Source organism: Manis javanica, chromosome 1 (genome assembly GCF_040802235.1).
Source record: "Manis javanica isolate MJ-LG chromosome 1, MJ_LKY, whole genome shotgun sequence".
NCBI classification, from domain to species: Eukaryota; Metazoa; Chordata; class Mammalia; order Pholidota; family Manidae; genus Manis; species Manis javanica.
This window is the reverse complement of record NC_133156.1, coordinates 99,267,438-99,281,786: the sequence shown is the minus strand read 5'-3', so window position 1 is coordinate 99,281,786 and position 14,349 is coordinate 99,267,438. Positions and strand designations below refer to the sequence as shown.

The following is a 14,349-nucleotide window of genomic DNA, read 5'->3' as shown; positions in this document are numbered from 1 at the left end:
AATCTGTTTGTTTATTCTTTAGTGAATACCACATGATTCAATTACTACAGTTTTATAATAAATCTCCTGTAGGGCAAGTCCCTATTTTTGTTCTTTTTTGTTCAGAATTGATTTGGATATTTTTAGACAGTTAAGCTTCAAAGTGCATTTTAGAAATCATGTGTCTAATTCCACCAAAATATATATATGTGGAATTTGATTAGAATTCCAGTGGCTCTTCAAATTAATTTGGGGAATATTTGAATCTTTCCATCTATATACGGTATATGTCTCCATTAATTCTGGCATTAATTTGTACCCAATAAACTATTTTATAGTTTCCATTATTCTATATATCCTTTTATCTAATTTATAGGTTCCCTATAAATTCTTTTTTTTACTAACATCTAACATTGTGTTAGTTGATGATGTATACCACAATGACTTGGTGTATGTATCTATTGCAAAATGATGACCACAGTAAGTTTAGTTATCATCTGTCACATCACAGTTACAAAGTTTTTCTTCTGATGAAAATTTACAAGAAATTAGTTCTTAGCAACTTTCAAATGTACAATACAGTAGTGTTAACTATAGTCACCATGATATACTTTATGTCCTCAGAACTTATTTATCATAACCATAAGTTTGTACCTTCTGACCACCTCCACTTAATTGTGCTTACTCCCCCTTCCCTGCTTCTGGCAATCACCATACTTTTCTTTGTATCTATGAGTTGATTTTTTTTTACATTCCACATAAAAGTGAGATTAGATAGTATTTGCCTTTGTCTGACTTATTTTACTTAACATAATACCCTTAAGGTCCATCCATGTTATCACAAACAGCAGTATTTCCTTACTTTTTATTCCTGTGTGTGTGTATCCTATCTTTTTTATCCATTCATCTGTCAGTAGACACTTAAGTTGTTTCCATGTCTTGGCTATTGTAAGTAATACTGCAGTTAACTTGGGAGTGCAGATATCTTGGCAAGGTACTCATTTTGTTTCCTGTGGATATATGCCCCAAAGAAGAATTGCTGGATTATATAGTTGTATTTTTAATTTCTTGAGGAACATCCATACTGGTTTCCGTAGTGGTTGCGCCAGTTTATGCTCCCACTAATAGTGCTTGTGCAGGGGCTCCCCTTTTTCCACGTCATCACCAACACTTGTTCTCTTGTCTTTTTGATAATAGCCATTCTAACAAGCAGAAGACATTTAAAGCTCATTGCAGTTTTGATTTGCATTTCCCTGATGATTAGTGATGTTGAGGACCTTTTCATGTACTGTTGGCCATTTGTATATTTCTCATTTTTTAATAGATCTATCCCTATATAATTTGTGATTTTTGTTGCTATTATGAAATCTTTTTTTCCTTTAATTTTTTCTAATTGGTTATTGCTGGTTTATACAAATAAGGTTTTTTTTGGTATTGATTTTGTATCTAAAATCTCTTTTGAGCTTTTCCAATAATTCAAAAAGCAGTGTCTATAGACTCTCATGATACTTTGATAGAGATATTCTATCAGCTGCACATAGAATAGCTTCCCAATTATTTTCTCCATTTTCTTACTGCATTGGTGAGGACTTCTAGTTCATTGTTTAATCATAGAAATACTGTAACAATTCTTGTTGCTGTGTGGCTGGATAATTACAACCTCTTCCTCATAGTCTGCAATCTTTCCTTTTATAATCCTATTAGACATACATTAAAATTTCTTATTTGGCTCTCCATATTGGTAATTAACCATTTTGCTTTTTGGTTTGGTATTTTTGTGTTTCTTAAAACTGTACTATATTTAAGTGCCAGAATAATGGAATTGGTGTTGGTGTAATAACTTCATTTCAGACATAGGTCAGTGGCTTCATTAATTTTGGTTCTCTCTCCCACACACCTTACCTCGCCACATCCAACCCTGGTATCTTGCCCATAAACCCTCCTCTTCCACCAGCATAGGACCGGATTGAAGGACTTTCTCTTGGCTAACTCTTCAATTCACTGGCATCTTTAGACTAGGTAACAGTTTTCCAAGGGGCATCTTTAACATCTATTTTAACCAAATTCAAAGATAATTGGAAAGCAGGGATATTAAAGAATGGATTAAATGTAGCCACTGGTTTTGAGGAAGCCAGGGGAAGGCTTGTCACTGAGTGTGATGTCACATGAAGTGATTGATTTAAATATAAGGAGAAGAATATGAATGGGGACAGCTCAGTCCATGAGCATCTCACTCTTCTGAGAGTGAGTGACAGCAGTGGCTGCATGAAGAGGGCTGTGCTGTACTGCTTAATGCTCTTGCTCCTGGAAGTCAGGACACTAGGGAGACTGTAGGTCACACTGTTTAAGGCTCTCTTAGAACCGGACTTTTATAGGCTGTAAGGTTGGGTTTTAGTAGGTATTTGCATGTCTTTTACAAAACATGTCAGACTACTTGAGGACGCTGAACTTAAAAATCTAAACTGATAAATCAGTGCTATCTTGAATAAAGTGGTTTTGTATATCTTGCTACTGATTGATTATGGCCAATGAGAGATTCTTAGGAGTGGTGGTTGAAAGCATGGACTCTGTGGCCTATGTACACGGACTTGAATCCCAGCACCACTTCTTACCAGCTCTTTGACCTCCAGTATATTTTAAAACCTCTTTATACCTTTATTTGTTTATCTGTAAGAAGGGGGTCATTATAGAGTCCATTTCACAAAACTGTTACAAGGATTAAAATAGTTAATACACGTAATATGCAACAGAGCCCAGTGCCTGGTAACTGCTGTATGTGATTGTTAACTGTTTAACACTCACAAGAATGCCTACTCTCCGCTAAGGACCTTGCCACTTAATTGAGATGATAAAATTCGCTGTCCCAACTTTTTTTTTGTTGCAAAGAAGAGAGGTGTACATTGAGAGTCCTGTTGCTCAAAGCTGTGAGTCACAGAATACCCGGGCTCCTTCAGGAGTGCCCTAAGTCCTCCTTTAGGATTGAGGATGAAGGAGTTAAAGACAAAAGTCTTACAGTGTTTCTTTAAATATCTGTTTGAACTGCATAAGATTAGTACGTTTTCCTTGGCAAAGAGCACCTTTTCCTTTTTTTTGCTGGAGTATTTTTTCGTCAGTGGACTTTCTTGTTTTTCTTCCCAAACACTTCCTCTGCTTCTCACTTGCTGTCATCTGCCTCATTCTCTTCCCGGTGCTTCAGCACTTCCCTTCTACCACCTCCCATTCCTCTCACTTAAAAAATAGTAAGTGTTCATTGATTGTTTAGCATGTTTCCTTCCTGCTTTGCAGTCCCGTGGGTGTCTGGGACAATAAGAGTGGGAGTGCCCTGACAGCATGGGAAAGTCACTGTGTCACGGGATGAACGCCACTTCTACAATGCGATCAGGATACATGACTGACGGAGCAACAGAGCAGTGCCTGGGTCTGGCGCTGTGGATACAGCTATAAAGCCATCTGCTCCCGGTCTGTAGTCCCCGCTGTTACTTAGAGAGAAGTTAGTTAGCCCAGGATCTGCCTCATCATTGGATAACTGGAAGCGCCTGCTGTATGCTTCTGCTACATATTATTTCTTTCTGTGCAGGCAGAAGACCTGAGCCGTTGGTGATCCTCACAAAGCCTGGAACTCCCAGGTCTAGGCTCTCTTGCTGTGTGCACTCATAAATGTGGAAAATGCTCACAAGCCTGATAAAATCCGTTACTTGGAGTTTGTAACTAGACGTGAGGTCGACCAGTGTTAGGGATGCTATAAACCAGCAGATACTGAGAGCTATCATGATACCTTTAATGGCCAATATTTATGCCTTATGCCAGGCATGTGCTGAAAATGGTATATGCATTATGGTATCTCACAACCCTATAGAGGCAGCTGTTATACCCATTTTACAGATGCAAACATCTGTTGGTCTTTTGGACCTTTCCTCTTATGACCAAGTGCCTTCCCCACATGCTGTGTGTGCCACACAGGGCAAATCCTAGCAGTGGAATTACTAGGGAGAAGCCAAAATACAATTTTCTTATATTATCCCGATAAAAGGATGTTTTGGTTAAAGAGGGGAGAATGGAATTATAGCAATGCAACCTGAACTTGAGGATGGTTTTATTTATACCTGTTAAAAAAGTTCATATCTTCAAAGCATCCAGGGCCTTATTAATGAGAGGAAGTGACAAGATGACCTTTCATCTATATCCCCACTCAAGAATTTATAGAGATTATGCTCTGTTTAAAGACGTGATTTTCATTGTGTTATGGGTGAACAGTGTTATAGCAGGTGTTCAGTGTTTTAACTGTGACTGGGGGATGTATGTAGGCCCTTAATCAGTTTCACATGTGAACCTTTGTGATCGGCCACTGCAAGATGAGACAGAGGTCAGTTAAACAGAAGCCTACCCCAATCTGAAAAGCCAGGCTGGGTCCCCCTTCATGGGACTCTGGTCATTTTCCCCAGGCCTGCCAGAAGAGAGGAAACAAATTAAAACAGCTTGCAGGAGTCTTGAGCATCCCCGTGCTTAATTTAAACCCCTATCAAGTCTAATTATCAGAGCCGTATTACTTGCTCACAATAATTTGCTTTGGGTACAACTCAGAGCTATGTTGAAAATTTTATTTTGCCTTCAGAAAATTGGTTTACCTTTAAATTTTTTCCCCCAGATTTCCCTGTGGAAAATCGGTTCTCTTAATTTAGGTATCTTGTAATTTTTCTCATTAAAAAATGTGTGGCATGTGATATCATTAGATTTTTTCCCTAAATTGAAGTGACTTAAGTGGGTTGACATATGTGCAGCACTATAATTGTGCTGTGTTTTTGGAGCTCAAGTCAGTAATTACATCCATAAACTTACTGTCTATGGTAAAATAGTTAACTGGTCTTTGACATAGAATTCGTTAATTTGAATCAATATATAATGTACTAGAATGCTCTAACAAAGGATCATTGACTGATGGGTGTAATATTGTCTAAAACCCAAACATTTCTCTATGACCAGCAGTAAACATAAACATTTCTAAATAGCTAGTCAATCCTCTGATTCCCAAAACACACATATTATGAAGCCAATAAGAAATGTGAACTATGACGTGAGTCCAATAATTGAATTTACTTGCTTTTAAAACAGGCTATCCTGTATATTTTTGATCTTTACTAGATTAGGGTATGTTATGGAGAGGGTGTAGATAAAATGAAAGTTCCTGTGGCCAGGATTCTTACCTGGCTGTAGTCGGCTGGCTCACTACACACATGTGGGCTACATGTTGCTATTGACTGTATATGAAGAGCTCCACCCAGTGCTCTAGGTGACACAGTGGCAGGGCTGCAAGGCTGCAGGAGAGCAGAGCAGAGGATGGAGTGGTGGCAGTGCCCAGGACAGAAGCCCAGAGGATGGCTGTGTAGGCCAAGAGGCCCAGAGGATGGCTATGCTGACAGAGAGGCCCAGAGGCAGAGACCAGCTTGCTGCATGCAGACTCTCTAGGAGTGAACGGGATTTTAGTGACTGACCTGCCACTGTGGAAATAAAGTTGGGTATAACCCTTTCACCCCAAGAATGTTCTACTCTCATTTCTTTGGTCACATTGAATCCATAGCGAACTTGCCCGGGGCTGAAACTCATTGGCAAGACAGAGGGTCTTGGACTTTGAAACTGTAAGTGCTTCATGACTAGTTACGGATATGGATGCTGAAGTCTCAGAAGGCTACTGACAGGTTGGCATCCATCACCCACTGGTGGCTGGGAGGAGACTGGCCCTTCCTTCTTTTCCCACTAATCCTCAGAGAGTACCAGGTTTCCCTTCTTCATGGAATCTTAGCAAATGCAGTGCAGCCCCGCTTTTCTACTTTTGTAATGTTGAATAACTTTAAAAGGCAAATAGAAGTGTAGCAAGGTTGGGAAATAAATTTGAATTCAGAGTAAGAATTTCATCAGGAATCCAATCCCAGGATTTTCTTTTGACTTGAGACTGCAGACCTAACAAAATTACATTAATGTGAAACCTTGACAGAAGAAAAATCCCCATTATTAGATACATGGTGCTTCACAGATAATACCTAGTTCACCCCTTCAGCATTTCTGGGTAGTGAGAGCCAGAGAGGAAAGTAGCGCGTGGCTTCTCTGCTCAAACTGTTTTCCTCTCCTCCCATCCGACCCCCAGGCCCGTCCCCAGCACCTCAGCGCCAATGTCGATGCCCTTTTCAGCACCGCAAAGGCCATTGTGAAGGTGGAACAGCACGTGCTGTTCAAGAAACTGGGACTCGGCAGAGAAGGGAAGCAGTCGCTCTGGTGCAGCTATTAACCAGGGCTCAGTGATGCTGTGGGTACCTCGTGTCGCCTCTTGGACCTCCAAACCCTTCGCACCTTCCCCGACTCTCTTTCCCTGCTTCTCTTCCTTTCTCTCCCTCCCTCTGTCCCCTTTCTCCCTCTTTCTTCCTTCTTTCCCTCTACCCACCTCATCTGTGCACCTGCAGCTAAGGGCCCCATGCTCTCTGGTGGCTGGGAGGGTTTGGCCCATAGGGAGCAGGAGATTGAAGGGCAGGAGGGAGAATAGGGAAAACGACACAAGCCATTGGCCTCTGGCTCCCTTACTGCTGGCTGAATGCTCCTCTGAAAGTAAGGGCACCTGTCCAGTGGCCCTCAATACCCAGCTCTGTTTCAGGTTCTGGCAGCAGCTCCCTCCCCTTGCCTTTACTGGCCTAGGAGTGGTGAAGGAGTCTTACGCCTTTTATTCCTTTGTCAAGTAATTCCTTTGTCAAATTTTTCTTAAACCACCCAGTCTGATTGTGCCCTCTGTTTCCTGCAGGAACCCTGACTGAAACATGGGGTATGGATGAGCTGGTGTAATTATGCATCATACATAGAAGTTGGCTCCATTTACTGGTCTGATATTTATCCAGCACCCACCAAGTACCAGGTAGAGAAGAAATGAGACAAAGCTCCTGTGGAACTTCCAGAGAAAAAGACAAACACATGCATGTGCAGTATGTCAGGTGCTAGTAACTGTTAAGAAGTAAAGGAGAGCAAGAGCAAGGGGGGGTGATGGGGGGGCCTGTTCTGGGGGAGGGGACATTTGAGCATTCCTGGATGGAGTAGACAGGCATGCTTTGCAAAAAGACTTAAAATGAGTATTTTTAGTGAAGGGAATCACAGGGCCCCTGAGTTGAGAAGGTGCTTGAAGAGTTCTAGGAATGGTCCAGAGAATAATGTGGCCTATGGTGGGGTGGGGACAGGCAGTAGGGCCTCAGACAAGTACCCAGGGCTGGGTTGCTTAAGGCTTTGCAAGCCCTGGAAGGACTTAGGGTGAGTAGAAGGGAAAGATACTGAAGGGTTTGGAGGCAAGTGACATTATGTATATTTTATTGGGGTGGCTTTGTCTGCTATTGAGAGAATCTGCTCTAGGGAAAGCAAAAATGGTAGGAGACAGACATGAGGTAGTGTCTGGAGTCTGGATGACTTGGATGGTGTTATGGGTTGACTTGTGTCTCTCCCCACCCTAAACATATTGAAGTCCTAACCCCCATACTTGAGAGTGTGACTTTATTTGGAATAGGGTCTTTACAGAGGTAATCAAGTTACAAGGAAGTTTTTAGGGTGGTTCCTAATCCAATATAATTGGTGTCCTTATAATAAGGGGAAATCTGGACTTAGAGACAGACATACATAGAGGAAGGATGATGTGAAGAGACGGTGAGTACGGCCGTCAGGAGGCCGAGGAGAGAGGCCTGGGCAGATCCTTCCCTGCCAGTCCTCCAAAGGAACCAGCCCGGCTGCCCCCTTGATTTTAGACCTCTGGCCTTCAGAACCATGAGGCAATACATTTCTGTTGTTCAGGCCTTCCAGTTTGTGATATTTTGTTATGTCAGGTCTAGCTGACTGTTACAGATAAATGGCTTAATGAAGCTGATAATGGTAAAAGTAAGCAAGGTTGAACTTGAGAAAATGATGAAGTTAAAATCAGTAGAATTTGCTTTCATAACTAGGTCATTGGTCAGAGCAACTGGGTGAATGGAGGTGCCTTTTCCTGGAGATGAGGGACACTGTGGAGGACAGATCTGGGGGACAAAGTCAAAAATTGGGTCATGGACATGTGAAATTTGCAATCCCTATTTGACACCATCAGAGTAGGCAGTTGGAGTCAAAGGGAGATGTTAATGGCAGTCTTGAAGGCCAGCTTAGGGTGACCATCCCTCCATTCCCCCAGAAAAGCTTCAGACCCTGGGCTGCTCCCTCCCATTGCCTGCCAAACTGTGGTGGTGCTGTGGACTCCACTGGCTGCCCACAGATGACTCTAGTCAGTACACAGGTATTTTTATTGAGCAGTTAATATATTTATCTCAATATGTAAAAAAAAAAATAGCACAAGAAAGCCATCATTTCAAGGTGTTATTACTTAGGCCATCATTAACAAGTGAAGTGTTTGTTTTTTTAAAATGGAGCCATCTTCTAGAATAAAACAAAATAATAGTATGCATAGTAGATGTAAGAGTACCCATTGTACACAAATATGGGAAAAAATCAGTAAGTAAATGACTGAAATTTGGGAGTCATAAGGAGTTACAAGGTGATTCCCATCTCATCACAGCTTAACAACCATTCCCTTGGTGTGCTTTTTAACTGCAGGGGAAATCATCGATTTAGTAGGTAAAGACCAACATTGGTTAAAAAAGAACTAGACTAGATGAGAAAACAGAATGCATCCGTGGTCATATTGGCAAGTATTGTTTCATGATGTAAAATGTATTTCTCACTGATCGTCACAGTGAGAAAATTAAGAGTGAAAGGAAAGGAGCGACACACAGCAGCAATTCACCGGAGAGTTCCGCTTTATTAGGGAAAGGTGCTGGGTTATATAGGAAGGGGCATGAATTGATTGAGGTGTCACTTCTACGGGGCTGTTGGCTGTTGGCTAGGTGCTGGGATTGGGAGGGGGGCGAGAGGTGATTGGGCTTCAGGTGGCGCCGGCGGGAACCGAGGACCCCGAAGAGAAGCCAGAAGTTTGCCATCTTACTGGTGGGGGCCCTTCATTCCCCCCTTTCTCCTCTATGGGGTTGTGGACGTTGCTTTCTCTCTGGCTGCTTCCTGCTGAACAGGGGTGGAGAAGGGAGTGAGGGCTTGAGGATTGGGAGGAAAGGGTTGATAGGACTCCCCACAGTAAGGACGAGTAGATGTGGACTTCTTCATGTTTGGAAATCAATGAAGGTTCCCTGTAACCATAGGTCGAGGACCTGTTGATTCCAATGGTGCCAAGAGGATATGGGTGTCAGGGGCCAGGCGTCTGCAGCCATTGTTTCCAGGAACAGTTTCCAGTGGAGAGAGGGGTCCATCTCAGCGTGTGGTGAGGAGGTCACGTGAGGGTGAGGGAATCTTCTGTGGCCAGAAGCTGGTAGTTCCTGAGTAAAAGCTGGTTGAAAGCTTGATTAGAGATTTTTCTGACTTGGGATTTGATGAACTTTATTATACAGGGTAAGAAGAGACAGGCGAGAAGAATGATTATTATGGGGCCTGCAATGGGCCAGAGCTAGGTGAGGAGGGGGTTTGTTAGTATTGACGAGAATGGGTTGGAATTGGAAGCAGAGTGGAGACTGGAGGCAAGGTCGGTGAGTTTGGTAATGTCAGTTTCTACAATGCCGGATTCGTTGATGTAATAGCAGCACTCTTCCTGGAGGAAGACGCAGGTGCCGCCCTTCTCGGCTGTAAGCAGATCTAGGGCCCGCCGGTTTTGAAGGGTGACTTTAGCTAGCGAAGTGACCTGTCTTTGGAGAGAGGCTAGGGAATCGGCAGTGGATGTCAGGGCTCCCTCAAGTTTGGCGTCGAGATCTCTAACTGCCCATAGAGAGTGACCCAAGGCTCTTCCCGAAAACCCTGCTCAATGGCTGAGGTGATCAAAGAGATACCGACCATGATGGGAAGGAAAGCAGCTCTTTTTGTGCATGAGGGCAAGGGAGGTTGGAGCTCAAGAAATTCTGCCATGCTGTCAAGTGTAAACTGTGGGATTAGGGTGACGAGAATGCAGGGTGTATCAGAGTTGAGAGGCAGTGAGTTGAAAAGACTGCCATTACACTAAAAGAAGTGTCCCGGTTGTGTGAAAGTCTTAGAGCCGGAGATAGGGGTGTAGATAAGTGCGCTGGAGGTGGGTGGAGTTGGGCCTACACAGTGGTGGATGGTGAGATTATCTGCGTATTCTGGTTCCCATAGGGGTATGTCTGCCAGGGGGCAGAGGGGTTGTCTTTCTGCATGGAAGGAGTAGTTGGAAATATTAAGGGGCATGGCGGCCAGCAGTGGGCGCTATAGCGATGCACACAAGAAACAATTGGCAGTGTTAAGGGTGTGGTTGAGAAAGATGGTGGTGTCCTGAATGAGCTGTAATGAAGAGTAGGAGAAATGGGAAGAGGGGTGGGGATAAGAAGATGAAGAGGCGCTGTCAAGAGTTTGGATAATGACTTTTTCGGAATGTCTGCTATCTGATGCAACTTGAGAGATCTGGGAATGAGAGGGAACATACTTTCGAGAGATATGAAGGGTACCGTGGGGGGTCGAGGACCCCCTGTAGTAAACTGAGACTGTGACTCTGGCAGCCCATCGAGAGTCCCAGGGATCTGGGATTGATAAGGAGAATGAGCTGTTGGGATATTTCATGAAATGGTTGGAGGAGTAATACTGTGGGTACTGGAAGTTACCCATGTAGTGAATGGCGCAAGACCAGTAGGGACATCTCCTGTAGGTGTCTGGCCATTGCCTGCAATAGGCTTGCTTTTGGTCATAGAGGAAGCAGAGGTAGGGAGAATAAGGGTAGCTGCTAGTGAACACTTCGGTGGAGGGAGGGAAGTGGAGGTATAAAGGCTCGGAGCAGCTTTTCAGAGGGCAGTCTGGTGTGGCAATGAGGGCAGTAACTTTTGTTTGATGCTGTGTGTAAGTCTCTCTGACTTTGAATCACCATACAAAGGAGGCTGGGGTGGTGGGGAAGACAATAGGAATGAGGAAAAAAAGCGAGAAAGCAGTAAAGGAGGAAAAAGTCATGATTCGGGTATGGATGGCAAAGGGGGTGAATGGGATTTTGGAGGAAAGAGGACAGTAAGGTGAGGAGTCTGGAGGGAGGGAGAGTCTGTAAACTTTTGTAGGTTAAGAGATCTTTTAGGTGATGTGGGGACAGAATGGTTAGGGGTGCCCTGAATGTCAGTTTATGAGCTTCTTTCTGCAAGAGCTGTCTAGCGGCTAATGCTCGTAGGCAGGGGGCCCATCCCTGAACTGTGGGGTCTAATTGCTTGGAGAGATAAGCTACTGGGGCAAAGGATGGGCCATAATATTGGCCTAGGACTCCTAGAGCTTGACTGGACCTCTCATGAATGTATAATGAGAAGGCCTTCGACAAATCAGGAAGATGGAGAGCTGGGGCTTCCACAAGGGCTTGACGGAGCTTAATGAAGGAGTGTCGGGGTGAGGAGGATAATGGTTTTTTAGGGGGGCTCTTGCTGAGGTCGTATAGGGGTCTTGCCAATAGGGTGCAGGGAGAAGTTAGGGATCTACGCTCTAAAATATCTAGCCCTGCCTAGAAAGGAAAGGATTTCTGTCTTGGTTTTGGGAATGAGCAGGTCAGAGAGGAGCCATTTTCTGTCTAAGGTAATGGACTTCCTTTGTTGAGATAGAAGGAATCTGAGGTAAGTGACAGGAGGGGAAGAGATTTGAGCTTTGACAGGGAATACTCGGTAACTTCTGGAAGCTAGAAGGTTAAGTAGGGAGGCAGTGTCAAGTTGAGACTGTTCCCACGAGGGACTGCAGAGTAGAAGATTGTCCATGTATTGTAATAAGGTGGACTTGGAGTGATCATGATGAAACTGTTTGAGGTCCTGAGCTAGGACCTGTCTAAAAATATGGAGACTATCTCGGAAGCCTTGTGGCAAAACTGTCCAAGTGAGTTGTTCAGAATGTCTTGTGTATGGGTCCATCCAGGTGAAGATGAAAAAATCTTGGGAGCAGGGGTCTAGAGGGATAGAAAAATGGGTCCTTGAGATCTCGGACTGAGAAGTGGGAAGCCGAGGCAGGGATCTGCGATAAAAGGCTATATGGATTTGGAACTAAGGGATGGATAGGGACAACGGCTATGTTGATGAGGCGAAGGTCTTGGACAAGGCGGAAAGATCCGTTGGTTTTTTTAACAGCTAATATGGGGGTATTAAATGGGGAGTGAGTGGGTCTGAGGTAATTTTTGTTTAAGAGATCTTGAATGATGGCTTGGAGGCCTATGAGGGCTGAAGTGGTTAGGGGGTATTGGGCCTGACAGATATACTGAGAGGGGTCATGTAATTTGATAGAGGCAGGGGGACATAGGGCCACGGAGGGGCTTGTAATGTCCCAAACTTGGGGATTTACAGGGTGCAGAACCAGAGCTTTCATTGGGTAGAGGGGGGTCGTCGGCTATGAGGACCATCAGAAAGGGAGTACTGGGGGCTGTGGGAGTGGATATAGTTATGGAAACGTGGAGGAGGGAAAGGATGTCCCATCTTAGTAAAGGGATGGGACACTGGGGCATAACCAGGAAGGAGTGGGAGAAAGGTATGGGATTGTCTTGGATTGTGCATAAAAGGGGGGGGGTTTAATGGGAAAATCTGTTTACCTCCTACCCCGACTATAGGAGTAATGGCTGGCATGGTAGGGCCCCGGTATTCTCGCAAGACTGAGAAGGTGGCTCCTGTATCTAGGAGGAAGGAGATGGGGCGACCGTATACTGTTAAAGTAACCCTGGGCTCCTGTTTGGTGATGGAAATGGTAGGGCGAGAAGCCCCCGGGCCCCATCAATCTTCTTCTGCCAGCCCCACTACGGCAGGCTTAGGATGGGGGTTGTTCGTCCAGCCTCCCCTTTGGGTGGTTGGGCAATCAGACCCCCAGTGGCCATTTTTGTGGCATCTGGGGCATGGGGTGGTAGGAGATCTGGGGGAGGGGCACACCCTTGACCAATGTCCCTCTTTTCCGCACTTGAAACAAGCTCCTGGGGGGGGCTTGTTTGTAGAGGGGCGCCCAGCTTGTGGTTTTATCAGCTGGGCCAACATCTTGAAATTGGCCTGATCAGCCTTTTGTTTACGGCGTTCTTTCTCCTCCTCCCGGTTATGGAAGACTTTAAAGGCCACTGTTAGGATCTCAGTCTGTGGGGTAGTGGGGCCCTGTTCTAACTTTTTGAGTTTAGCTTTAATGTCGGGGTAGCTTTGAGCTAGAAAGTATGTCATAAGGACATGTCTTCCTTCAGGTGTTTCTGGGTCCAGGCTGGTATACTGTAATAGGGCTTGAGTGAGTCTGTCTAAGAACTCGGAGGGGGTTTCGTCTGTCTTTTGAATTATGTCTTGGAGCTTTTGAAAATTGACTACTTTACGAGCTGCCTTTTTCAGACCTGCTATTAAGCAGGAGGCAAAAATATCTCGAGAGTGGAGACCCACGGCAGTGTTATAATCCCAGTGTGGGTCTTGTTCGGGGACAGCAGTGGGGCCAGGGGGACAGGTGGGGTCAGTCCTGTGGGTTTCGGTAGCATGTGTTTGGGCGATGTCCCAAGCTCGTCTACGCTCTTCAGGGAGGAGAGTATTGGCCAGGAGCATGAAAATGTCATGATGCGTGAGGCTGTAAGACTGGAGGGTCCATTGAAACTCCCTGATGTATGTCGTGGGATCAGTGGAAAAGGAACCTAGGCATTTCTCTAGTTGGGCTAAATCTCCTAAGGAGAAAGGGACGTGAACGCGCACGATGCTTTTGGATCTTGCTACTTCCCGGAGGGGGGCGATAATTTTGGGAGGCCCTCGGGACCGAATCTGATGGGGCAAAGACGGACAAGGCTCCTGGAACTTAGTTAGAGGGGTGCTGAAAGGCTCAGGCTTGATCTGCGGGAGGGGGGGAGGTGAGAGGGATGGAGGAGGAGGGGGTGAGGTGCAGGAGGAGATGGTGGAGGAGGGGGAAGGGAGAGGATGGGAGGCTTCCGCCGCGGGGAAAGAGGCAGCGGTGGCAGCAGTAGAGGAATGGGGAGGGGCTGTTGTAGGAGAAGAAGGGGAAGGGAGAGGACGGGAGGTCCGCAGGGGGGAAAGAGGCAGGAGCGGTGGGTGGAGGGGTTGTAGGAGGGGGAGGGGCCGAAGGGGGAAGTCTGTATGGCGGAGGCTCATCGGCCGGGTCAAAGGTAATTGAAGAGGGACTGGGAGTGTGTGGAGGGGAGGGAGATGGCTTGCAGGCTAGGAGAACTTGGGGTGGGGAGCAGGTGGTGCAGAGGCTGGGATTTTGAGCTAGTAGGCGGAAAGCTTCGATATAGGGAATCTCCTTCCATTTTTTCAGGCACTGGCAGTAGTTAAAGAGATTGCGAGTGATGTTAGGATCAAGAGTTCCCCCTGCGGGCCATTTGTTGTTATTGTCTAGGGGGTA

General features: G+C 45.2%; 1 protein-coding gene across 14 annotated transcripts in view; it reads left to right on the top strand.

The window, feature by feature from the left end:
• Nucleotides 1-14,349, top strand: part of MAST4 (microtubule associated serine/threonine kinase family member 4) — a 525,532-nt gene that overhangs the window by 233,109 nt on the left and 278,074 nt on the right. For 2 of the 14 annotated variants that reach the window (XM_073235584.1, XM_073235576.1), the window contains exon 1: nt 6,776-6,874. The exons of the other annotated variants lie outside the window; for them this stretch is intronic. In XM_073235584.1, coding sequence (XP_073091685.1) covers nt 6,791-6,874 — 84 coding nt within the window. In that variant the 5' untranslated portion in view covers nt 6,776-6,790. Of the gene's footprint in view, nt 1-6,775; nt 6,875-14,349 lie in introns of those variants that run through there. 14 annotated transcript variants of the gene reach the window in all.